The sequence below is a fragment of the Meles meles genome, chromosome 7 (genome assembly GCF_922984935.1).
Source record: "Meles meles chromosome 7, mMelMel3.1 paternal haplotype, whole genome shotgun sequence".
Lineage (NCBI taxonomy): Eukaryota > Metazoa > Chordata > Mammalia > Carnivora > Mustelidae > Meles > Meles meles.
Genome location: NC_060072.1, coordinates 132,450,104 through 132,476,026, shown reverse-complemented (window position 1 = coordinate 132,476,026; position 25,923 = coordinate 132,450,104). Strand labels below are relative to the sequence as shown.

The 25,923-nt window shown below is 44.2% G+C and overlaps 1 protein-coding gene across 1 annotated transcript in view; it reads left to right on the top strand.

Moving 5' to 3' along the window:
* The first annotated feature begins 6,972 nt into the window (after window positions 1-6,972).
* The window catches only part of PIP4K2A (phosphatidylinositol-5-phosphate 4-kinase type 2 alpha), a 176,264-nt gene continuing 157,313 nt past the window's right edge, over window positions 6,973-25,923 (top strand). Inside the window, exon 1 of the mRNA XM_046012352.1 lies at window positions 6,973-7,345. Within this exon, the coding sequence (XP_045868308.1) occupies window positions 7,202-7,345 (144 nt within the window). The 5' untranslated portion in view covers window positions 6,973-7,201. The remainder of the gene's footprint in view (window positions 7,346-25,923) is intronic.

The following is a 25,923-nucleotide window of genomic DNA, read 5'->3' as shown; positions in this document are numbered from 1 at the left end:
TGATCTCTGTCAAATAAATACAATCTTTAAAAAAAAAAAAAAAAGAAAAAGAAAAATAGGTACTTAAGCCAGAATGTCCCTTGATAGCAGGAATGTTAAAAACACAAATGCAGGAGTGACTGAGATCTTGCGCTAGGTTCTTTTTTCGGCAGCGAGGCCAAGTTTGTGCTTTCTGGACTCCCATCCACCTTGAGACACTACCACCCCTTATAGATGAATTTGCCCATTTTTTTTTCTTTCTTTATCTTTATTGTCAGGACTTCAGTCCGAGCCACCATTATTTCTTACTTAGTTTCCTGTATAGTTTCCTTTTTTCTCTCCCTATTTTAACATTCATGTTTCTTCAGTCTGTTCTCCTCACAGGAGCCCCCCTGAGATTTTTTACAAACAAATTATTAGCTTCCCAAGGACACCTACGGCATTTAGAATAAAATTCAGATTCTTGTCAGGGTCTCAATGACCTGACCCCTGCCTTCCTTGTCAACACAGGCTTCCTCTGGCTTCTAGAACGGAGGTCCTCACCCAGATGGCCCCTCTGTCCAGGCCACTTTTCACCTAATTCTTTCCATGGCTGATGCTTCTTATCTTGTAGGCTTATAGATCTCTTTCTTGGTGAGGTTTTCTCTGACACTCTACCTATTTTCTATTCCTGCACCGGGTTTATTACCCTCAGAACTCTGATCACAATCTGGGATTGTAGGATTATCCCTTTACTTCTGCTCTGTGTCCTCTCAGACTGTAAACTCTGTGAGGGAAGAAATCATATGTAGAACTTAGCATGCCATCTAGCACACAGTAGGTGCAATCAATAAATAGGAGTTACATAAATGCATTTTTCTGAAGTGTTAATGGAAAAATAAATAACTGAGGAAAATCCCAACCGCCTCAACGATAGTCAATTTTAACTCATGCCACCACCATAAGGGATTGGGGCAAGTTCACAGACACCTTGCAGAGTTTTCTATCTCCCCACTTAGGGTCCTCATCAGCCTCCACACATATGGGGTCCCCTTGCTTCCTGCTTCTTGACATTGTGGACTTTTTTCTTAATCAGGAAAAGGGCTCAGGCTAAAGTCTGACAGCTCCAGTCTTTTCAGTCAGCCTTGGCTTCTGAAGGTCACACAGATTTGTATGGACATTGTTGATCAACAAAGAATAGACCTTCCTTCTTCCCAGAGCATTTGAAAGGTTCTCTTAAGTGTTGGGCATTCTTGTTTTTAGGAGTTCCACCCCTTCATTGTATCAAACGTATTAAAAGGAATTCATAACTCACATTTAATACAATACTCTTGCTATAAGATATTTTGGACAATATTTTTATAATTTTGCTCTCAGGCTTTTGGGCTATGACTAACATTTCATTTTTGGTTGGCTATATACTATTTTTTTAAATCAATCATTATGTATACTTGTAAAATAAATGGTAATTTACCAATACTTGGAAATGTAGTGACATTTTTGAATAAATGGAATAAGTTTGTCCTATGTCATGTTTTGTAGCCAGTTAATAAAATGTTTATTATTAATATTAACTTTACAGTTTTCTTTTGGATTCAGTTTTTTTAAGGTTTTATTTTTTTAATATTTTATTTATTTATTTGACAGCGATCACAAGTAGGCAGAGAGGCAGGCAGAGAGAGAGGAGGAAGCAGCCTCCCTGCAGAGCAGAGAGCCCGATGTGGGGCTTGATCCCAGGACCCGGGGATCATGACCTGAGCTGAAGGTAGAGGTTTTAACCCACTGAGCCACCCAGGTGCCCCTAAGATTTTATTTTTAAGTAATCTCTGCACCCAACATAGGGCTCAAACTCACAACCCCAAGATCAAGCATTAGATACTATACCGACTGAGCCAGGCAGGTGCCCCTGGATTCTCAAAGTTATTCTAAAAAAAGAAAAGAAAAAAAAAAGGGTAGGTCCTAAGCATTGAGAATATGATGCTCAATTGGCGAAAAAAGCTCTATCACTATTTTCCTCATATTTGTAGTTTTGCTTTTTTTTTTAGGGACTCTGTGAGTTTCTCTTCCCCTCACATATCCTCACATATTGGAAAATGGCCCATTCCAGTACAAACTTAGCTCAACACTGCCAAAATTATACCATAACTATAATAAATAGCAAGGAATAACTTAAAAGGCTGTTCTGTTATAGGAATGGGCCAGTATGTTAAATGCTGTTACTGTGTTATCTATTTGACCAGCGAAGATGGTTGCATGTAAAACAAAATTATTATAAACATAACACAAATAAAGTTTAGAACATTTAGAAATCATTCTTCATCCAACACCTCACCCCTCATATATTACTCTTAACAGTATGATGTATTTTCTTTTGGTCTTTTACAAGTATACACACACATGTACACACATTTTATGATGTCAAAACCATAGTTATATACAATTTTGTATCTCATTTTTTCCACTTATATTAATATCTGATTACTTTAGGTCATTATATTCTCTGAAAATACAACTTTTATTGGTTGCATTACAGTCTGCTATTTGGATCTACTGTAATTCATGAAAATTGCTCTCACAAAGCTGGATATTTCCATTTCTATTATAAAGGTGTGAGTAATAAAAGTATAATGCCATCAGAGATTGTCCTGTCCTCCACAGAGGTTCCAAAGGGGCTGCTGAAATTCCCACCCTCTGGCTTGGGGAGGGGAGGAGAAAGTGAGGCAGGCTGGGGTCCTGGTCACTCCCTATGTTGGCTCCTTTATGTCCAGTCTTCTGCCCATTCAGTCTCTCTAAGTCAGGCCAACGGAAGAGCTGCCAAGTAAGTGGTAGATTCCTGGAATTACCACCACTGTCCTGGAAGTCCCAGCCAGCTGGAGAAGCCAGAAGAATCACTATCAATATTTCAGTTGGGTGGACAGCCCTACCAGCTGCTGCCAAACCACAGCGAGCCCTGGAGGGTTTGGACGGCACAGCTAGACCCTCAGGACTCCCAGATGGCAAACTGGGCTGCCTCTTGTCAACCCTCCCACTAAAGAAAAAGTAATTCGTATGTTGCAATTGAATTCTTGGATCCCATTTCTTACAGTTTGTTTGGGTTCAACTATATGGATTTTAATAATGGTCTTCCAAAATCATACCATTTTGGCTGGCAAGGCTCTGGACGATACTACATTAGATGAAAGGGAATGGTCCCACATCTTGCCTTGATTTCCTTATGCAGCAATGAAAGGCATAAAAGCTTCCAAACAGCATTACTGAATGACTCAATGAAGAATTCTAACTGGAATTATTCACCAAAGGAAGGTTGCTTTTTTGTTTGTTTGTTTGTTTGTTTGTTTAGTGAAAAGAGTAATAAAATATAAAAGCAGAGCATCCCCTTATTTCAATTTTCATTTTTGGTATTGTATACCTTAGTCAACATCACACTTTCACCATACTTTTCGAGGTTAGTAAATAGAACTGGCTAGGGTAAGAGACAGAAAAACAAAGACAACAGTAACAACAAGCAGAGACAAGTGAGCATCTGCCTTTCGATCTTCCTGACATTTCCTTCCTTCTTTGCAGTAAATTTGGCCGCTAGAGCATTTCTTGTAACTGTGATGAGCTTGGCACTTGGATGAACAGCCCAAGAGGCCAAATGCAAACAAATGAGAGCAGATCCCCCCTGACCAACATAACCACATACATCCTGAGATCAAATTTCTTTGCTCCTCTTTCTCTAGCCACGCCCCTGGTCAAGACCCTTGTGACATGTTGGTGGTTGGGGTACTGCAACTCTGCCTGAACAGACACAAGCTGCCTGAATGCGGTGCTGAACCAAGGTCATATGCATTGTTTCATTATTGCACAAACTCCAAGGAAAAGAGTGATCAAATTATTAAGTTGCAAAATCCATGTAGTATGTAACCTTCAACCTTATTTTTTTTTAAAGATTTTATTTATTTATTTGACACACAGAGAGAAATCACAAGTAGGCAGAGAGGCAGGCAGAGAGAGAGTGGGGGAAGCAGGCTCTCCACTGAGCAGAGAGCCCGATGAGGGACTCGATCCCAGGATCATGACCTGAGCCAAAGGCAGAGGCTTAACCCACTGAGCCACCCAGGCACCCAAACTTCAAACTTATTTTTTAAATTAATTAATTCAAAAATCTTTTATTTATTTATTTACTGTAGAGACAGAGATAGTGTGTGTAGGTGGGGGAAGAAGCAGAGGGAGAGTCTTCAGGCAGATGCCGCGCTGAGCACGGAGCCCACCTTGGGGATCAAACTCATGATCTATGACATTATGATGGGAGCCAAAGCCAAGTCTGACACTTAACCAATAGAGCCATCCAGGTGTCTCTAACCTTCAACTTTAAATATTATGCCTCGCCTCGCCTAATCTTCTAATAAACTTTTCTGAATGGAACTTGGTACAAACATTTACTGGGCATGAAAACTTTCTGTGTTATTTTGCAGTTAGAGATGAAAATGTCCTTACCATTTGTTCACCAAAACTTTGCTGTAGGTGCTACCAGAAAGGGAGGATGTTAGGTTCATCTGGAGAATACAGAGTGACTTCCACATGGACCCTGCCTTCAAGCGTTTATTTGCCAACAAATTAGGAAATCTCTTAAATCTAGATCTTAGTTGTCTGATGTATATTATTTGAGAACTGGATTAGGTATTTTCTGTGGTCGTTTCTGTGACTCCAGAATTTCCCCATCACACACTCCTTCTGCAAAAGACAAAGTTAATGCAAAGGTCATTGGCAAAATCATTTTATGACCTAGTCACAAATGGCATTTACTATAGTGCCATTCAAATCAAGTTAAATCACCCCAAATTCTATCTCTTAACAATACTGTATCATATACTTGAAAGTTACTAAGAGAGCGGATCTTAAATGTTCTCATCACATACGTGGCACAAACACTAAGCAATTAGGTGTGATGGCGAGGTTAACTAAGCTTATTGTCCTAATCATCTCACCATATATACATAGTAAAACATCAGGCCACACTTCTTAAACCTATGTAATGTGATATGTCAGCTGTAACTCAATGAAGCTGGAAAAAAAATTCTGTCCTTTAACGGATACATCTCTGCTCATTACTATCCAAAAATAGCACATAGATGTTCATCTCCATGCCTATGCTTCTGACAGGCCCAGACAGGGATGAGGCCTTGTGCGCAAACCCTTATCTTCCTGCTCTCCTACATCTGACAGTCCCCACAGGGAGACATCTCCCCTTCCTATAGGTTCCTTCAACATATTGTCATCACTAAATCCAGTTTTTTAGCGTTCACAGCACACCCACTGTCTTGCATTAATGGTTACATTAACGATACACAATTAAGTACAATGAAACGCTTACAGAACAAATCAAGTGTTATGGAAGCACTGAGGTGAACAGATTGATTTTGACCAGGAGGACCATGAAAGCACTAGAGAAGAGATAATATTTGAGGACAGCTGTTTCCAAGGCCAGGACCTGGTAAAGGGGTTTATGTGGAGTAATGGTGAGAAGCAGTAATCAGTGATGATTCTAAGCTTTCAAACCTGGATCAATGAAAATTTGTTAAACAAATGAACTTCTAGCTGGGGTAACTGAGTGATAGGAATGCCACTTCCAATAGAATATAAAGAGACAACTTGGTTTTAGATACTTTTTTTTTAAAAAAGATTTTATTTGAGAGAGAGAGCACACACAAGCAGGGGGAAAGGCAGGCGGAGAGGGAGAAGCAGGCTCCCCTCAGAGCAGGGAGCCCACTGCTGGGCTAGATCCCAGGACCCAGGGATCATGATCAGAGCCAAAGACAGGCACTCAACACACTAAGCCAACCAGATGCCTCCATTTTAGACATTAAAAAAAAAAATGCATTTAAGTTGTGGACACTTTTTAAAGGTGCCTATGGACAACTGATGTAGAGATATCCACCCAGGTACTTAATTCCCTGAGGTCAGTGGAGATTATATGGCAAGTACTCTACATTTTATGAGATTTGAACATTTCAAGGGATGAGGGTGTCACCCTTTGTCTCCTTGACAGGACCAAGCACATCACCAGGCACAGAGTGGGCATCCATCATATTTGAGTCGAGTAATAATGACAATAGATAACATGTTTGCCCAGTGGGCTGAGTCAGGGCAGGTTTGGGGACAGCACTGTGTTTAGACACACTTGTAACGGCAGCTTCCTGAGGTGGGTCATTTATTCCCAGCATTAAGGTGTACATGGATGAAGACGATGAACAGGCATCCGTGGAAAGTGAGTGGAATGGATAAACGGAAGGAATGGAAGGGACCTTGCCGAGGAGCTGAAGTAGAAGGTGCAGTTTGGGGCATGACTCTCCAGGCGAAACCACGGGCTGTGAACCAGGAATCCAGGGTCTCGCCTGGTGGTGGGGGTAGGAAAGATAGCCAGTGTGGTGGGTGGGCGTCTCTCCTCTGCAGGACTCAGGCAGTGCAGAGGTCTGCAGTCCAGTGTATAAAAGGCCCGAAAGTTAAAGGCACAAGAGGAGTGTAACTTCATGTCAGTGTCACTCTGGGAGGTGGCCAACGATGTGCCCAGGTCCTTTCCCCTGGTGCTAGGGAAGCCCGGTCGCCACGCAGCATTTCAGGACTCGCCAGCTCTTCGGACTCCTGGCAACGGTAAGTGGCGGTTCCCTGAGCCTCATTCCTCCGCCCGACCGCCGCCTCTGGAGGCTCCTCTTCTCGGTTCTCCACACTCCTCGGTCCTTCCCCCTCCCTTTCTCCCTGGGGAGCAAAAGGGGGTGCGCAGCCGGAGTCCTCCCGCTCCCCGCCGGCCTCTTCAGCGGGACCGGAGCGGCCGCCTTGAGTTCGCGGGCACACCGGGGGCTGCCGGACCGCCGCGGAGCCGGAGCCGGAGCCGGAGCCGGAGCCCGAGCGCTAGGTTGCAGCTTAACGGTCCGGCGGCCGCGCCCCGCCTGGCGGCGCCGCAGCTGCTACCCGCCCGCCCCCTGCGTCATGACGCCGGCGCCCAACGCGGAAGCCGCTCGCGGCGCGCCTGGTCCAGCCGCGGGCTGAGCGCGGAGCCGCGGCGGGCGCGGGATCCGGGCCGGGGCGCGAGCTGAGCGCAGCCTCCCTCCTCTGTCGGGCCGAGCGGGCAAAGCGGGCGGAGCGGGCACGGCGCGCCGGGGCCGCCGCCGGGGGGATGCGGCTGCCTCCCCCGGCCGGCGTGTAGAGAGGGCGGGTCCCCGGCCTCGGGAGCGCGGCGGTGGAGGGGACGGAGGCGGCGGCCATGGCGACCCCCGGCAACCTGGGGTCTTCCGTCTTGGCGAGCAAGACCAAGACCAAGAAGAAGCACTTCGTAGCGCAGAAAGTGAAGCTCTTTCGGGCCAGCGATCCGCTGCTCAGCGTCCTGATGTGGGGGGTAAACCACTCGGTAAGGGCTCGGGCTGCGGCGCGCAGTCCCTTTCCTCCTCCTCCTCCTCTTCCTCCTCGCTCCCCTCCTCCTTCTGCTGCAGCTGCTGCGGGGCGGGGAGCCGGAGCGGGGACCCGGCCCTCCGGCTGCTCGCTCTCCGGGGTTGTCCGCCCGCCGCGGCGCCTTGGTGCCCCCATCCCCGCGGCGCGCGCCCGCCTCTCCGGGTCCCCCGGGCGCCCCTTGAACCCCGTTTGGACCTAGGGCCGGGTGCAGGACGAGGGGTCCCATTTGCAGTTGAACCCTGCGGCGGGGACCAGTGTGGTCCCCCGTCCGCGCGTTCGTCCGTCGGTCGGCCGGTCCCCTCAGCGGGGCAACTGGGAAGTTTGTGTGGGGCACGGCTCCGCCTGGGCTGTCATCCCAGGCGGGGGCTGCCGGGGTCTGAGTCTTGGACATCGCTCCCCCGCGGCAGCGGGTGGCGAGGGCGGTCGGGTCCTCCGCTGGCTGGCAGGTGTACCTGTGCGAGGCTAGGAGCGTCTGGAGCCTCCCCGCAGGGGAAGAGGGGTGAGAATACTGGAGATCGGGAGATGTGGTCAGGGCTTTAGTGCTTCGGTCCTTTTTTTCCTTTAAAGGCGATATCATTGGATACAAGGAATCTTTTTGGCAAAGAAAAAGCTCATGTAAATATGGCAGTGGTGTTTAGCATCTTCCTCTGCTCCTCTCCCGCATCACCCTGCCGCTGTGCGGGCTGAAGAGCTGCTTGGCGGGGAGTCTTCCTCCCCACACCTCCTCCCCCACCTTGGGGAGCCAGGCCGAACTCACCGACTGCGGAAAGGCGGCCTGGGGAATGACAGCAGGAGGGGGTCTCCGCGGGCGCGGACAGAAAGCGGTCTCGAGTTGGCCGCACGCGTTTTGGGGGTTTGTTTAAAAGGCTGGAGGAGAACGCTCCGAAAGGTTAGCTTAACACACGGCCAGAGGTGGTGGGAGACGCGCCGCTGCGGACTCTGCGGACTGCGGTTTGAGGGTCTGAAATAGCCTCCTGCTGATCTTACTGCGAGAAACTCCTGCGGTTTTAATCTCCTTAGAATCAGGAAACACGATAGGAGCTGTTGGCTGAGCCATGAAAGTTTAAACGAGCCTGTGAATTTTGACCATGACCTTACCACTGCAGTCAGTTAGCGTGAGGAAGAGTGTAAGCTTGCTTGCTGTACTTTTGAGTTCTGTGGGTGTCTGTGTGCCCTTTTCAGCATAATAGAAATGACAGAAAACCATTCTCAGTTTAAGGAAGTTGTTTAAAATGGCTCAAAAGCATCATATTTGTATTTTCCTTTCTCAGGCTGAGCTGGGGAAAAGGTGAATTAGCATATCAGGATGGACTGTGCTTGCATGAAATGATTGTGTTTAAGAGAGTTGTTTAAGAAAATGAGTTGTGTTAAAGAAAATGAATGCCTAATCCACTGACGTTCTTTTTAACTTCCTGGTAACTTCTTTAGCAATTAGGAACGTAAGCTTTTACAAGCGCCTATGTTAATGCCCCTAAACTCTCCGAAGTTTCACTGTAGTAAGTGGAATGGAATTTTCCCTCTATAATGAATCTACAATTTAGAGTTATGTCTAATTCTATTAAGCTTTTAAAATTATGTATGTTAGTTGCTGTTTCAAAAATATTAATATTGTTCTATATTTATTGGTGCTTTTATCTCCTTGAGAGTTCTGGTGTTTTGGTCAGGTGAGTTTGTGTGGGAAGGTTTAATGTTGTAAAGCATTAGTGCCAAAAAAACGCTGCGGAAAGAGTGTGCTTTCTGGGGATTAGTCTGAATTCCAGTTTACTTTACAAAATCTTGTAATTGTGCATATTTTCTTTTAACCACTTATGCTGTACCTTATGTTTATGAATTGCTACATTTGTTTTAAAAGTTCTTGCTAATTGGAACTTTCGAAACTACTTATGGCTTGTAAATATAATGTATGGTTTGTAGATGGTAACTTTTATGTTACTTTCTTTTGCTTTCAAGAAAAGTTAGCAATTCTCAGTATAGTCATCCCAAGGAGTCAAGTTTCCTTAGTATGCAATGTAGCCATGTTATTCTTCGAACAAAGATGTAGTAGGCAAATAGTATCAGTCACTGTGCAAAAGGTGACTAAAACTGCCCATATTTTCATCCAAATATCTTTATTTTGAGGCCTTCACTGACATAAGAATGTTCTGTTTCACAGCGTTCTTTTTCAAAATGTCTGTTTTCTTTATTTCTGGAAAAAAAGTGTATATAACTATGAAATCTAAACACCAAGATGCCATGTATTTCTGGTGGATTTCATTTTAGGTAACAAAGTCTAATACTAAATAAATATTTTTATATGAACTTGACCAAATATGACCAAAGTCTACAGTATAATATGAGAATAAACTACATCAGCATTATTAAGAAGGAGCAAGCTTACTGTTGTGTATGATAGGGACATTTGAGAAAGCTTAGCAGAGAAGGAGCAGATCATTTAAATCAGACTTTCTCCTGCGTTTTTAATGTGACCACAATTAATGGGAAAAGACTTCTCATGAATATAGCAATTTCATGCTTTTATAATTCTTTTGAATTTGTCTTACGGATATTTAGCAACAACTGTACATTTGTAGCACTAAAGGAAAACTTCATATATATTTTATCATGGAGGCATCTATATGGGGATTGGGAACCTACATACTCTGGTAAGATGCTCAATGTGCATGTGTTCTAATTTTTTCTCTAATTCTGCTGACCTTGGGCATGATAACGAACTAGTTTTTGCATTGACGTTTGCATCTATGAAAGTAAGGTGATTGGACTGGATGATTTCCAAGTATTTTTCTAACTTCGAGATTCAACCATTTTTACAGTCCACTGGGTTCATAGCATGATGTTAGGATCTGTAGACTAGCAGTAGTTAATGGTATAGAACAAAAGTGGCATTACTATTGTAACCTTGAAAATGCAGGGGCATTCAGGGAATTTTCAAGGCTGTGACTAGCGGGAAGAAATCTGTGGTGATTGTAAGAGAGGTGTGAACTAGGAGTTTGTTGGATTGATCGGAGTTGGACTGCATTGCAGTCTATGAAGTCAAAGTCTATTTGATTGAAATGTAAAAACTGGCAATTAAGGTGGAAATTTCCAAGTTCATTGTGGTGGTAACTCTCAATGACAAGAATAAGCTTGATTCTGTGTGGTGAATTTGATATGTTACTGCTTTCTAACTTAAAATACCCATCAGTAAATGGATCCCTGCCAATTTTTATTTTAAGTATTTTAAGCAGGGAATATAATTGAATACATAAAGGAAAAAAGACGACTTAAGCAGGCAATTTTGTCTTGTTACATTTGGAATTAAACTAAAAATGATCAGGCAGTTAGCTCTCTAAAATTATATTTTAATAGTGTGTGGAGCATGTAGCATGAGAGAAGCCAAGACTTATTTTAAAGAGCTATCCTAAAATATTTTTATGGAGAGTGAAATGTGAGCCTTTTGGAAATTAGTATTTAAAGACCTAATTAAATACCTAAAGGAATTCATCTGTATAGAAAAAAATTAAAGGACATAAAACTTGTTGAAAACAAATACAGTATTTAGAAGTAGTCAGGATTGTGGCAAACTGTAGAAATGTGAATGAGCTTAGCCAAAAACTTTACTTGTTAGGAGGGTTTTGGAGGTCTGTCCTGTGCAAGGACCAATTAGTAACCAAACCTAGAGAACAGGGATAGGGTTGGGTTCAGCAGTAATTGGAACCAGGTGCTTGGGTGCTATTGGGACTTTTCTGTCCATTTTGGTTTTCTTCATGCTCAAGGTTCACTGGTTTCCTCTACAGGGCAGGGAAATAATGGTTCCTGAATTTCACATTTTGTAATTTCTGCCCCCCCCCCCCAAAGGGACTTTCTGTCTCTGCTTCAGTTATAAAAATCCCATGGAGGGATTCTGACTGGTCCAGCATCGCCCTGGGCTAGCAGTTAGGAAAAGGTGGAAGCTGCTCTTGCCTTTTGGAACAGTTCCCGTAAGAGTGGAGGGGGCCTGGATAGGCCGTATCAGGCTGGTATCTGTCCTAGTGGTAGCTCTGGGGTGTTAATCTTGGTGTCCGGGTGCTGTGTTTTATGTGTTTGGGCAAATGCGCAGTTTTCTGGGTAGAGCATCGTAGCGTTTGTTATATTCTCAACAATTCCTGGGAGTTGAATTAGGTAAATACTATATTGGAGAACTAGTGACATCTTTTAGGTTTGTGGGTTTATATTTGGGTATTGAAAAAAATGAAAGAAGGAAACTATGTTTAAAAACGATATGAGTGACTGTGACACATTGACAGAATGAGATATAATGAGGCGTTTAAAATAGTAATTAGCTAGACATTAGATGAAACTTATTGAATGGAACCCAAATAACCATTCATTCAAGAACTAGTCTCGCACTGTTCTTGTTTTTGTTTCTAAGTAGGCTCCAATGCTGGGCTTGAACTCACGACCCTGAGATCAAGACCTGAGCCGAAATCAAGAGCTGGATGATTAACCGACTCTTAGACACCCAAGCTCCTCAGTCTCACACTATTTTTATTTCTTCCCTTTTACTTTAGAGCAAAGAAGAATGCCAAGCAGACACACAACATTTATTACTAAGGAAACAGTTTTATGCCCCTTCACACTTAGGATTAGATCCTGAGAAAAGAATACATTTTCTTCTCTATTTCCCAAATACCTTAGGCTGGACTTGAGTGTTCAGAATGATGCCCGTGGCAAGGCAGCGATTTCTCTTTCTAAACCAGGATCATCTGCTCCGCCTTTAGAACTACCTTCAGCAAGAACTGTAATAAACAAAATCTACCTTAAGCTGAGTAGAAAATGCAGTCAAGCAGAGTAATTAATTCAGCCAACATACCCTTTGAAATACAAATTTTGGAATTTAAGGGAATTAGTGCAATTTGGCAAGACGGTTTGTGGTCAGACAGATTAGGTTCAAATCCTGCCTCCATCAATTATGGACTCATTGAACAGATGATTTATCCATTTGAGCCTCAATTTACTCATTCTGAAAAGAGAGACAATGATGATTCTATCACAGGATTATTCTGAGGGTTAAGTAAGATAATGTATTTAAAGTCTAGAACTGTAATTAGCACAGAATAGGGAGTTAGTAATTGATACCCCAAAATGTTCAAGTTCAGATGCTGTTAGGCTGTTAGCATATTCATAAGCACCAGAGAAGTGCTTCTCAAAATTTAATGTGTGTATGAATCACTTGAGAACACTTTAGGAAATGCAGATTCTGACTTAGCAGGTCCAGGGGTGTGGGGATGGGTCCCCGAGACTGCATTTATTGTGCTCGTAGATGATCACAGTGCTGGTCCTTAGGACACACGTTGAGTAGCAAGGCCATAGTGCCAAAAATAAAGAGAAATAGCCAAGATTTGTCCCCTGACTGCATACGGTGACTCTCCTTGGGAGAGTGGTGACTCCGTGGTAGAGTTAGGAAAAGGAATTGAAAAAGGTTAAAAAAAATTTCTGGCTGGTTCAGTTAGTAGAGCATGGGACTCTCAATCTCAGGGCTGTAAGTTCAAGCCTCACATTGGGTTTGGAGGTTACTTAAATACATTGTGTTAATCTGCAGGTGATGGTGAATGGATATTCTAGGGACAGTGCCCATGGGGGTGGGGGGTGTTAGAAGGTGGAATTATAGCTCAGGAGCAAGGTTAAGGCTAAGATGGAGAATGGAGACTTGTCCGTGCTGGGTTGCTAAAAACGCGGGTAAAGTAGGTCTCCGAGGAAAACAACTGGCTTTGAGGGAGGGATGGAGGAAGAAGAAACAGGAAGCAAGACGAAACTCTGCAGGAAGGCCAGCAGATGAATGCTTCAGAGATCATGATGTTCAGGGATGTACTTTTCCAGACAGTGGCTGATTGGTATATGTGCACGTACGCATGTGTGTGTGCGAGCTTAAAGAGTTAGAGAACAAATGAACGGAAATAGAGGCAGCATTTCTTTTGGGAAGGTGGAACATGCCATTTTATTTAGGGTTACCAAGGTATTTTCCTCACCTCTATCACTTTCCATTCTCTCTCTACCAACCTAACCAGATTTGTTACCTTTCTTGAAATGTTAAAAATACCTCCTAGCTTATTTCCCTGTATCTACTTTTACCCGCATTTCCCTTTTGTGCCACGTACCCCTATGGCAGTCCAGTGAAGGCTGTGGTCCCCTTCTTAGAATAATGCTTTTGAATGAATAAATGAAAATACGTAGAGCTGCATGCTACCAAGTTCATGGATCCCCTGAATTCTGTCCATGGACCACTTGGGAGGTGTGGAACCTAATTGAGAACTCTTGAAAGAATAAGGTAGGAGTGGGTGTGGGGTGAGAAATGGGGGAGAGCATGCAGCAGCCAGGAAGAATAATACATAGCAGGAATGTGCACAGATGAAATTAATACCTGTTGAGCACACAGTGCTAGTAGGTGGTGGGATTCAAACCTGTACCCGCAGCCATTGAACTCGACTGCCTGGGCCAGCCTCGGAGTTATTCATTTCTGTGCTTTCCTTAGTCTGTTCTTCCCTTTCTTTTCTTTAGTCTTAAAAGCTGTACTTTGACAGACTATAAGCTATTAATATGGAGTATTGCCTATTAATATGTGTTTGCCTTTATAGGAAGAAAATCATTGCATATATTCAAAGCATGTAGGAAGAAAATGCATATATTTTATTTATATGTGTGTGTGTGTGTGTGTGTGTGTGTGTACACAAAATTTATTAAAGAAAAATGTAGGGATTTTGAAGACCGTAACCTACCTAAAGATAAGCCTTTACATTCAAAGTAATTCTTCAGAATTTTTCACCTGTTGGCCATTATTAAGAGCTTGGACTCGGTGCCACACTGTTTGGTTGGCTCTGACAAAGTCATTTCGGCTCTCTCTCAGTCCCTTCTGTGTAAAAAGAGATAATAATAGTACTTAGTACAGAGATTTGCTGTATGGGTGAGATGAATTTGTACTTGTAAGATACCTAAAGAGTTGCTGGCGCATAGTAAGTTGTTAATGAATGTTAGCAATCACTAGTACATTTTTAAAAAGTTTTAAATGAGAAAACATGAACAGTTATTAGAGTGCATGTTAAATTAATGTTACATGAACATTGTTCATAGAAAGAAAGTCACTGCTGCAGTTGCATTCTTGAGCATCTTGGAGTTGTAAAATAATCCTTTTAGAATTATCTTTGTGCCCTTGCTTTAATTTCTCTATCTATTTTGTTGTAATGGCCTTTCTTGTATCTTTAATGCTTCCACTATGGGTCAGGTTGTTTGAGGTGTCAAAAATTTCATTCAGATTCATTAGTTGTACATATGTTAGCTCTTTCTTTCTTTCTTAACTTCCTTCCTTCCTTCCTTCCTTCCGAGTCACTGTGCAAGACTCTTGGGATGCAAAATGAATATATTGTGGACCCTGCCCTCCAATTGATCATAACTACAGGGGAGAGAGACATAGACACAGACCTTATGTATAAATAATAGAGTGTCAGGTGGAGAGTATTACATAGGGTGGTCTGACTATAAACAGGGAGGATGAAGGAGGTAAAGGGGTTGGGATATCTGGGGGAAGGATGGAGGAGATGAAGGGGATGAGGATATCTGGGGGAAGGGCATTTTAGGTAGAAGGAACAGCTGGTGCAAAGGCCCAGAGCTGGTGGTGACTCAGGTTGTGTAGGAAGCCTGTGTGGCTGGAGCAGTGTGAGAAAGGGGGAAAGTGATAGGATATGGAGACAGGGACTGGATCACGATTACTTGTGCCCAGGACTCTTAGAGAAGAGTTCAAGAGGAGCTGACATAGAGAGGGCCTTGAAGATAGGGTTGAATCTCCTTTCTAGAGAAGGCAGGGAAAGGTCTATGTGGCCAAGGGAACAAACTGCTAAAAATACACGGTATGTGGTCTGGTGTGACTGTGGCCTAGGGCCTTGCCACCCATCAAGAGCGTAATCTACAGAATGGTGGCCTCAGCCATCATGCAGGTGCCTGTGAGAAATGCAGAATCGTAGGTCTTTCTCTGCAGACCTTCCGGGATGGAATGTGCACTGTAACAAGACAGGTGGTTTGTGAGCTCATGCCAGCTTGGGAAGCATGGCCAGGGCAAGAACTTGGTCTCAAACCCCGAGCTTCCGTGGAGGTGCCTCACAGGCTGGTGGGAGGGGCCTGAGCTGGTGGGAGGGGGCTGAGCTGGTGGGAAGGGCCTGAGCTGGTGGGAGGGGGATGAGCTGGTGGGGGAATTGAGCCCCGACCTCACTTCCATCCAGAACAACTTGTTTTTGTTCTCCTCATCATCTTTTTTTTTTTTTAAAGATTTTATTTATTTAACAGGCAGAGATCACATGTAGGCAGAGAAGCAGGCAGAGAGAGAGGAGGAAGCAGGCTCCCTGCGGAGCAGAGAGCCCGATGCGGGGCTCGATCCCAGGACCCTGAGATCATGACCTGAGCCGAAGGCAGCGGCTTAATCCACTGAGCCACCCAGGTGCCCCTCCTCATCATCTTTTAAAACATTTTTGATTGAGGGCACCCAATACATACTGTGTAAATACAAGGGCAAATGTGGACAGGGGCAAAGTTTCTGCAACCACCGAGACTGAAAACCACGGAGGTAGAGGATGCGAAATGTTTAGAAGATGGTAGAAGAGGTGGTCGGAGGTCAGATTTTTAAAGGGCCAGTAGCCAGTGTTTGCCACTGAAAAACCTAACAGCAGTTTCGGTGAGGGCTTCTTTAAAAATTACCATAAATCATAACATATGCTCTTTGAAACCATTTCTTACCCTTTTTTTTCTCCTTAAACCTTCCTCTAGTGTTTCGCCCCTTTGCCTTCTTCCAGCTGGTAACCTTTCATGCTTTAGAAAACACTGGACCAACAGAAGCCACTTCCCACCACGCAGGCTGCTAACTCGTGGACAGCTGAATCCATGAGCCCACAGACGTGCTGGAGGGCCCCACGGTCCCGTTTGGAAGCCATTGTCACACGTAGCTATTGACATTTTACTGAATTAAAACTGAATCATGAGGTTCAGTTTCTTATATCGGAGTGCCCAACAGTCACACACGGGTAGTAGGTCCGGAGCTGGACAGCGCGGGTGTAGGCCATTGCCGTCCCTGCAGCACTGTCTAGTGGACAGCGCTCTCTGCGCTGGGGCCTCACCCCTTAAAAACAAAATAAACAGCCAGAATCACCGAAGTCTCCTTTGACGTTACACCCTCACTTTAGTGTCCACTCTGCTTCTCCATTCCCTTTTCTAGCAGAAGTTGAAAAGCCTCGCCTACTGCACCTGCCTCCTGTTGTCTGTCCGCAGCTGCTGCCTCTCTCCCCGAACCAGCTGCAGCCTCGCTTTCATCCTGTCGGCTCCGAGCACAGAGCACGAGGGACACTCATGTTTTCAAATCCAGGGCTCCCCTTCATGTCTTCTCTTGTTTTCCTCCTTCCTCACCCGCCACTCCTTCCTAGGGACCTTATGAGGTTCCTCCTCCTTTATCCAGTCTCTAAAAGTGGGAATGCCCGGAACTCTTTCTGGGGTCGTGTTCCCTAACTAGGCACGTTTTATCCACACCATCTTAGTTAGTCTCTTGACATTTCAGGCTGATGACTGAGAAGTTTTTACCTTCAGCTCTGAGTTCTCTGCTGGGCTTCTATTCAATTTCCTATCAGATCTCTTCCCTCAAAACCGAATAGGCATCTCAGATGTGACCCAAACAGGGCTCTCCCTCTCATCCTGCCCCTCTACCCCACCTGCTGTCATGCCCTTCGCCAGTTTCTTCCCCTGTCCGTGAATGGACTACCATCTCCCTGGCTGCTCAAGCCAAAAACCTTGGCGCCAGCCTTGATTCCTCTCTCATTATCACCACTACCATTTCTGAGTCCTGCACGTTTCTGCATATTTCTCTCTTTCCCATACGAATTCCCTTTCTCTAGAGCACTGTCATGGTTTGCAGGTCAGCCCGTACTCACCCCTCATGCTGGTTCCATCCAAATTCTCTACAGTGGTAGCAGAGTGATCTTCCTGTCATTTCACGTCTTTGGTGAAAACCTTCCACAGGCTTCCTGTTGCATTGTGCACAACCCCCAGGCTCTTCTCTGTGGCTTGCAAGGTCTTGCTGGCCTGGTCTCTGCTTCCTTCTTTGCCCTCATCGTTTCCCACTGTCTTCATGACTTCTTCATTCCAGCCACACTGGGCTTTCTCTGTTCCTTAAACAAGCTGACCTCTGGACAGCCACACAGAGCTTTTGCATTCACTTTCCTCTTTGGAATGGTCTTTCTTCAGGTCTTTGCGTGGCTGTCATTTTAGTTTCTCAGCTAAAGGGTTGTCTTGGGCGGCCTCTCCGACTGCCTGTAAAGTAACCCTCCACTCATGTTTCTCTTGTTTCCTCTGTGACACTTCACACCATCGGAAACTGAGTTGTCTCCGTGTTTATTGTTTATTTCCCCCAACTAGGACGTTAAATTCCTCAGCAGCCGACGCTGTCTCAGTTACAGCTGCACCCCCGCACCTAGAGCAGTGCTGGAATGTAGTAGGTGCCCAATAAACACTATCAAAGGACTGGACAAAGGCCATTCGTTTTCAGCTGGTGTACTGTGAGCCTTTCCACAGGAAATTTTCACCCACATGTAACATTCATTTCTCCTATGATCGAGAGCGGTATTTAGAGCATCTGGCTGGCGGGTTGGGCAGTGCAGCGGGGAGCGGGGAACTTGCTGCACGGCAGTGATAAGAGGTGTGGGGTAACCATGAGCCGATGCCAGAGAAAGGGCTTTGTCTGCAGCGGCACGCAAGAACTTGGCCTCGTGCACAGCGCAGAGGAGGCTGAGGAAACCCCTTCTCTCGCAGGCTGTCACGGTGCTGCACGGCCACCGATTGAACACGTGAAGACAATGAATGCGTTTCTGAACGCCTGAGACATTATTGAAGAAAAGGGCACTGCGGTGTTATTTCTGGTCAGAAGTTTGGTGTAAATTAAGTTTAAGATTCTGTGACTGATGTAAAAATGGTGCTAATTCCAACATCCTGAATCTCTGTGGGGTCTGTTCCGCTGTGTTACATTTCTGCTGGTTCGTGGTCTCGGCGCCTCCTTCCCCTATTTGCCTGGTTATGGTGGCTACGAGCCGCTGCTTCCCCTTGGACGTTACTTGGGGAAGGATTCTCTGAATCTTAGGGTGCAAGTGTGTCCCTCGTGCCCTCTTGTCCTGATTGTTTGTCTTTGCCATCTGGCAGAGGGGAGGCTAGGGGTGCTACAGACCAAGGCCATTTCAAACTAAACTCATAGTTTGGGATTTTTTTGAATCTCACAGTGATATAAATTTGGACTGCAGGCCCCTGGGGAGGGGGAGGAATGGGTTTATTTTTGGCTTGTACTTACTCTGAGGGTGTGACCCTTTTGGATACTAGCCCCATGGAGAAAGGGTTTCCTCTTAGACCCCCCAGCTTGGGTCAGCTCCAGGCTCTGACTTCTGTTTGTCTCCAACTCCCTGACGAAGCTGACTGCTCCGGCTTCCAGCTCTCACTTCGCCTCTGCCGAGCTAACTCTTGCCTCCTCGTTGCCTTGATGTCTTCAAGAAGTTGTTTACAAAATATTTTATTCAGGATGTTTAGAGCTGCATAACCTAGTGACACTCTATTAGGGTAAATGGAGATGAGCCTCAGAGTTTCTCAGGAGACGGGGATGGCAAGCGGTGAGCGAGGGGGAGCAGGTCAGAGCCTGTGGTGGGCCCAGGGCCGGATCACTCTGTCAGGGCCTGGGGGCCATGGGAGGAAGGATCGTCAGGGAGACAGGGCTGTCCTCTGAGAATGGTAGTAAAGACACAGGGTGTGCCTGAGGAAAGCTCTGGAAGTCAAGTCAGCTGGATTTGGGGGTGGCTCAAGGGATCGGATAGTGGAGGACAGCTCCGGCTTTCCTGGCTTGATTGCCTAAATAGTTCTCTTGCCCTTCCTGCTCTGTTCCGTTATTATCTTTCGGGCTCTTAGCCAAAAAGAGCCTGTATTAGCTGCACTTGTGTAACTAAGAAGTGGGAATGACATTTCCAATTTTGAAGTTTTCACAAATGTTTTAATGTAGAGGTCAATCCAGCGTTTGATCGATAACTCAGCATTTGATGTCCCAAATGTGACTAGAATCCTGAAGTGTGGTTTAATGCTCCAACTTTAACTAGTCCTTCATTTTGTAAAAAATGTCATTTTCTTTTTCTTTTTTTTTTTTTTAAAGATTATTTATTTATTTATTTGACAGACAGAGATCACAAGTAGGCAGAGAGGCAGGCAGAGAGAGTGAGAGGGAAGCAGGCTCCCCGCCGAGCAGAGAGCCCGATGCGGGACTCGATCCCAGGACCCTGAGATCATGACCTGAGCCGAAGGCAGCGGCTTAATCCACTGAGCCACCCAGGCGCCCCAAAAATGTCATTTTCATATCTAATAAAGTTCTACTACCAATAACCTTTCATTGGTGTGCATTTTTTGGTATTTTCTGTAATAAGGCCTACTAAGAAAGACATATGAAAAAGACAGCTATTGCTTGTAGGGAGGTCATAGTCTTTTTTTTTTTTTAAGATTTTATTTATTTATTAGAGGGAGAGATCATAAGCAGGCAGAGAGGCAGGCAGAGAGAGGAAGGCAGAGAGAGGAAGAAGCAGGCTCCCTGCTGAGCAGAGAGCCCGATGCGGGGCTCGATCCCAGGACCCTGGGATCATGGCCTGAGCGGAAGGCAGAGGCTTTAACCCACTGAGCCACCCAGGTGCCCCGGGAGTTCGTAGTCTTACAGGAAAGATAGGCAGTGATTATGTGAACAAGGTGGTACATTGGTGAACGAACAGGAGTGCCTCATTCAAGGTTTATTTGGTGGCAAATGACAGGAAAGTCTGATCAGCTGAAGGAAAAACAGGGTTATTGGGTCCCGCTTGGAGCAGAAAGGCAGGACCCTCACCCGAGCCTCACATAGCCTGGGACCCAAAGTGGCTCCTTCCTCACTGTCCTTCTGATCTTTGCATCACTTTTCATGGGCACCTTGGCTTTTCTCGGCTGCTTTGTGCAAGTAGACCCTGCACAGCTTCTAAGCTTACTTGCCCCCAGATCTGGGTCCATGACAGGGGCAAGTAGCCACTCAGCATCCTCATTTCAGCTTTCTTAAGAAAGGAGGAGAGACAAAAAGAGAGTTGGTGGCCATCAGATCCAGCCAGCTATGGCCACAGGAGTAGGCCCTCCTGCCATGTGGCCTTGGTTTTGCCCGGGGAACTTGAGCAGAGTGTCAGTGACAGCTGTCAAGCCTTGGCATCCTCTCGAGTGACACCCCTCCTCCTAACTTTTATGCAGCGACATTACACACAGAAAAGGATTGATAAAGCGCCCCAGGGGGAGTTCGTGTTCTTTGGGTTGAATCGAAGCGTGAATTGTAATGAATCTGGTGAGGAGACTGGAGGAAACAGGTAATAGGCAGGGTTGAATAGCAGGTACAAAAGCAGGAAGGGCCGGTGTCAGTTTTAGGGAACCATTGAACCTTCCCCCCCGCCCCCCCCAGGCACTATTATACTTCCCATGGTCTGTTTTCCTGGTTTTATTATTCATTTTCCATTCTTTTGCCTATAATTCTATTGACATTATTTCTGTTCAGTTTAATTTCTTTAGGCTTGATATTTGAGGATTAGAATCGTGTTTGCAAGTGGCTTGGTGCCTTGAAGTTCAGAGCTGAATGTTATCTGTAGTTGTAATAAACATGCTTTCTGTATGTTTCTCAACCTGCACTTTGAGGAAGGTGTTCTGTGTTACAACCCGCCAGTGACCTCTGCGACCCTGCGTACCACACAGCTTGCCCCAGAATGCCCAGGCGCCTGGGAACACATGGGCTGAAATCCTATCATGGCCTGCACACCATGGCGGAGGGCTGCACTAGCTGGAGACAGGAGCCTTCTTTGTGATTTTCCTGGATGGGGGGAGTTCATTTTCTGATGGGCACGGGGGAGGGGGCAGGTGCCAGCCGCTGCCCTGTTTTGCCCTGCTTTTCTTGGGTCATGCATCCAAAATTTCTCATGTCAAATTCCTACGTGCTGGCATCCTTGACGAAGCATTCAGGAGGTGTTTAGCCTAGACAAAAGAGAAGAAAATGGGATTTATTAAGTGCCCTTACAGATTTGAATCCGCTTTGGCAAATGTATAATTATGCTGTCTTTTCTGCGACATGTGTGTTTCTGTAATGTGAAGTAGTTCACACAAGGTGAACAAATAGGGAATGATGGCAAGTGACATGGACATTGGTACATACACAATTTTCCCGGAGCATCGTGCATCCCAGGAACAGCAGCTAGATTCAAAGTCTGCTAACAAACAGCCAGAGGCAGCAGTCCAGGCAGGACAGCAGGACTGGGCGCCTTGCTCATTTCATGCTTGTTCTTCCTCATGACTCAGGGGGCCAGGTACCTCATTCTTAGAAGTCATAATTGTGTGGTTCTCGCCATTCTTTGTGCATTTTATCCTAATCTTGATAACTCGGAAGCCCTGGTTGTTCCTTACATTCTTTCCATCGGGTGATCTTCACAATTGTACTTTTAAAGATAAAGTCCTTTCTGTATTTAACTGGATTTAAACAATTTTGAAGACTCATATATATATATATATATTTAACATTTTATTTATATATTTTTAAAAAGATTTTATTTATTTGAGAGAGAAAGCAAGTGAGCGAGCATGAGTGGGGGGTGGGGAGGGTCAGAGGGAGAAGCAGACTCCTGGTTGAGTGGGGAGCTCGATGCAGGGCTTGATCCCAGAACCCTGGGATCATGACCCAAGCCAAAGGCAGACGCTTAACGACTAAGCCACCCAGGTGGCCTGGCATTTTTTTTTTTTTTTAAAGCATTCTGGGGCAGAGTTCTATAGGTTTTGACTGGACTCCACATTTTGTTTTTGGTGTATATACAGAACTGAGTTTTTCAGGAATACCTATGACATTATAATAGAAACATTTGTACTGACCATAGCTGCATGCCCAGGCTGGGATCCCCTGTCGTCGTCATTGTGTTGTTCTGCTTCCGGGGATAACCAGGCATAAATATGCTTAAAAAGTTTGAAGACACATCTAAATCAGCAGAGACATAATTTCTTTTTTTTTTTTTTTAATATTTTATTTATTTGACAGAGAGAAATCACAACTAGGCAGAGAGGCAGGCAGAGAGAGAGGAGGAAGCAGGCTCCCTGCGGAGCAGAGAGCCCGATGTGGGGCTCGATCCCAGGACCCTGGGATCATGACCTGAGCCGAAGGCAGAGGCTTTAACCCACTGAGCCACCCAGGCGCCCCAAGACATAATTTCTTTATGGTCCTCTTAGATTTCCTTAGTGATCCTCCTCCCGCCTGGCCATGTTGCTGTGTCCCACTCTCTCCCACTCCCAGGCATCACGTGTGTTCGTATCTTTCAGGAGTCTGCCCCGACTCCTGGAGCTTCCGTGGTCCAAGATGGCCTATCTCAGTGTGCTCCAGATCAACTTTACCTTTTTGAAATTTTGCTCTAGCTCTCTTCTGTGCTCGCAAACCTGAGAAGGAACTTTCTTTTCAATGGACCTCTCCCTCACAAAATCAAGACTTCAGGATTTTACTTTAACATGAGGACTTGGAAAAGTTTCCTCATAGAAACAAACAGCCAACTTACAAATGAGTGTTTGGAACACAACCCATTCATAAATTAGATTCTGTCTGCACACAGATGAAAAGTTCAAAATGCTTTGGCATGGAAAGAACTGTTCAGAAACAATTATGATAAACCCATAAGGTTACTTACTTTTTTTGGCACATGGAGTCAAAGTAGGAGGACAGGAACAAATTTAAGTTAAAAAAAAAAATGGTTAGGAGAAGCTAGTGTATCCTTTTGTCTCCCTCACTTTTCTCTTGCACTTTTGGCATCAGACATTTACATATTTAAAACATGCCAGTGAAGATTTGCTCCAATAACAGCCAATAGTGAACATTTTTATTTTGTGTTATATGAAACTTCCTTCTCATGTCTATGTAGGTGAACTAGAGACATTCATGATATCATTGGAATTAAATTCTGATTAGTACAGAGGGATATCTGTCTTTCTCCCCCATTCTTATTTTATATAATAATATATGTATGGTATGTACTCTCTATAGAAAACTTGAAAAATAGAGATAAGTGTATTAAAGAGTTACCGTAATCATCCTATTCAGAGGCAGTCAGTGTCAGTGTTTTGATGTGTGCTTTTCAATCTCTTTTAAAATCTCCCATTTTATTTATTTTTTCAGCATAACAGTATTCATTGTTTTTGCACAACACCCAGTGCTCCATGCAAAAAATCTCATTGAGATTATATTGTCTGTATATTTCCTCATGTCATTATGTATGCCTCACAATGATAATTTTTAATGACTGCCTAATAGTCTGATGAAGTTTTAATAGTCTATACATTGGTTCCATTTTTTTGCTACCATAAAGAATGCAGCAGTCCGCATCTTCCTATAGAAAACATTTTCCTTTTTTGGTTGATTTCCTTAGAACAGATTCCTGTTTTGAGGAATTACTTGGTCGGAGGGTATGAATATGTTAAGGCTCTTGTACCTGTTGCCAGATTGCTTTCAGAAAGGGCCACATGAGTGTATAAAGCTTCTTAATGACATCTCCTGTTTGAGTATCCCTAAATTGTATGGCAAGATTGGAATAAAAATATAGGCTTTTCTTCATATGTATTTTTAAAGCTCTGTTGAGAGGCATTTTAGGCAGTTGAACATATGTGCAGTGCGGGGTCGTCCGGTCTGGGGGATGGAGGCGCGGCCTTCGTGTGTGCTCTCTGTCCTCCACGGAGAGCTGTTTTCACTGAGTCATTCAGCCCAATCTCGTTCTTCATTCACGTTTAGAATCCTCAGGTTTGTTGAAACAGGACTTGGTAATTCTCTTTTTTAAAAACAGAAGCCGCAAAACCGCCTATGTGCTTTCCTCCAAGTCCAGGGTCTGGCAGTTGGGGCGTCGAGAGAACAGTAGTGATTTTTCAGGCAGAGTACTGGGATCGCAGAAGCTGTTTATGTTCGTCTCCCTTCAACTGGCCACACTCTACGTAGCTTTTAGTATTCCCAACCCGCTAGCATGTAGGGGCAGGTTAAAGTCTTCAGACAGAATACTAGGAATCTGTAGTTAGTTACCTAATCTTACTACTTCACCGGAGACTTGACCACTGGAGGATTCAGTTAACACCTTTCCTAAGGTGTAAGGCGTCACGCCCACTGGAGTCCGTAATTAGCATGTATGAATGTGAGTGTTCTCACCCCTTCCTAGTCCCGTCCTTGGCTTGGAGCTCCATTCTGCTCGCTGTCCCCTCTGCTCAGCATTATCCGATGTAAATATGTCAGTCACCTGAGCTGACTTTACAAACATCTTGCAGCCCGGCAAGGCCGGGTGGGGGAGGTATTCTGAAAGGAGAAAGTAGCATAATTTTTCCTTTGAACAGACATGAACAAGTATATTGTGTATTTTCATGAATAAAATTCCTGGCTGGCTCAGTTGGAAGAGCATGCAACTCTTGATCTCAGGGTCTTGAGTTTGAGTTCCACATTGTGGGTAGAGATTACTTAAAAAAATAAATAAATAAAATTACCTATTTTAACATTTAACTCTTTTCCATGATCTTAAAAGTAACATTTTGTTGAAGAGAAAAAATTCTTGAGAATGTCGAAGAAAACTGAAGGGACATGCAGAGCAATCTTAGAAGTGAAAAGTCATGGGGCACCTGGGTGGCTCAGTGGGTTAAAGCCTCTGTCTTAGGCTCAGGTCATGATCTCAGGGTCCTGGGATCGAGCCCCACATCGGGCTCTTGGCTCAGCAGGGAGCCTGTTTCCCCCACTCTCTCTGCCTTTCTCTTTGCCTACTTGTGATCTCTGTCTCTCAAATAAATAAATAAAATCTTTTAAAATTAAAAAAAAAAAAAAGAAAGGTCATACTTATAAACCACAGTCATCCAGATAAACTGTTATTTCTACTTTCTGTGGATGTGTTGTATTATGACAGTGGTAACTATAGTTGCCAATTTTCAGGAGGACTAAATTACTGACTATTTCATATAGATGCAGGCTTTAAAATTAGCCCCTGGATAATACATTTCATTTAAAATGGAACTTAATTGATTTTTATTTTTTAAAGCTTGAATTAAGTAGAAAATTAAGGGCCTTTTATAAAAAGATAGTAATAATATTTTAACTTGGATGATTACTTAATAGAGAATTATTCCTATCTATTATTATTTTAAAATATTAACTGACATGAAAAGCAGAAAATATTGCATCTTGTTAAGGAAGTCTACTTAATTCACGTTTAAAAGTCATAGACCATTCTGAATAGGCTTTGGGAAGGGTGAGAACTAGCCAGTATGACTTTTCAGTATGAATAAACTAAATGTACTTTTTCATTAATTTCAAAATAAGAACTTTTAGAATAATGAATATAAATCTTTTATGCTTTCTTTCTTTAAGAAAATACTTTGTTTCCTTATGTGCGAAATTTCTGCAGGAGTTCAAAAAACTTCAGAGTAATATTTGGAATGGAATTAGTTGTTTTCCACTTAACCAGAGTGGCCAAGTACTATTTCAGA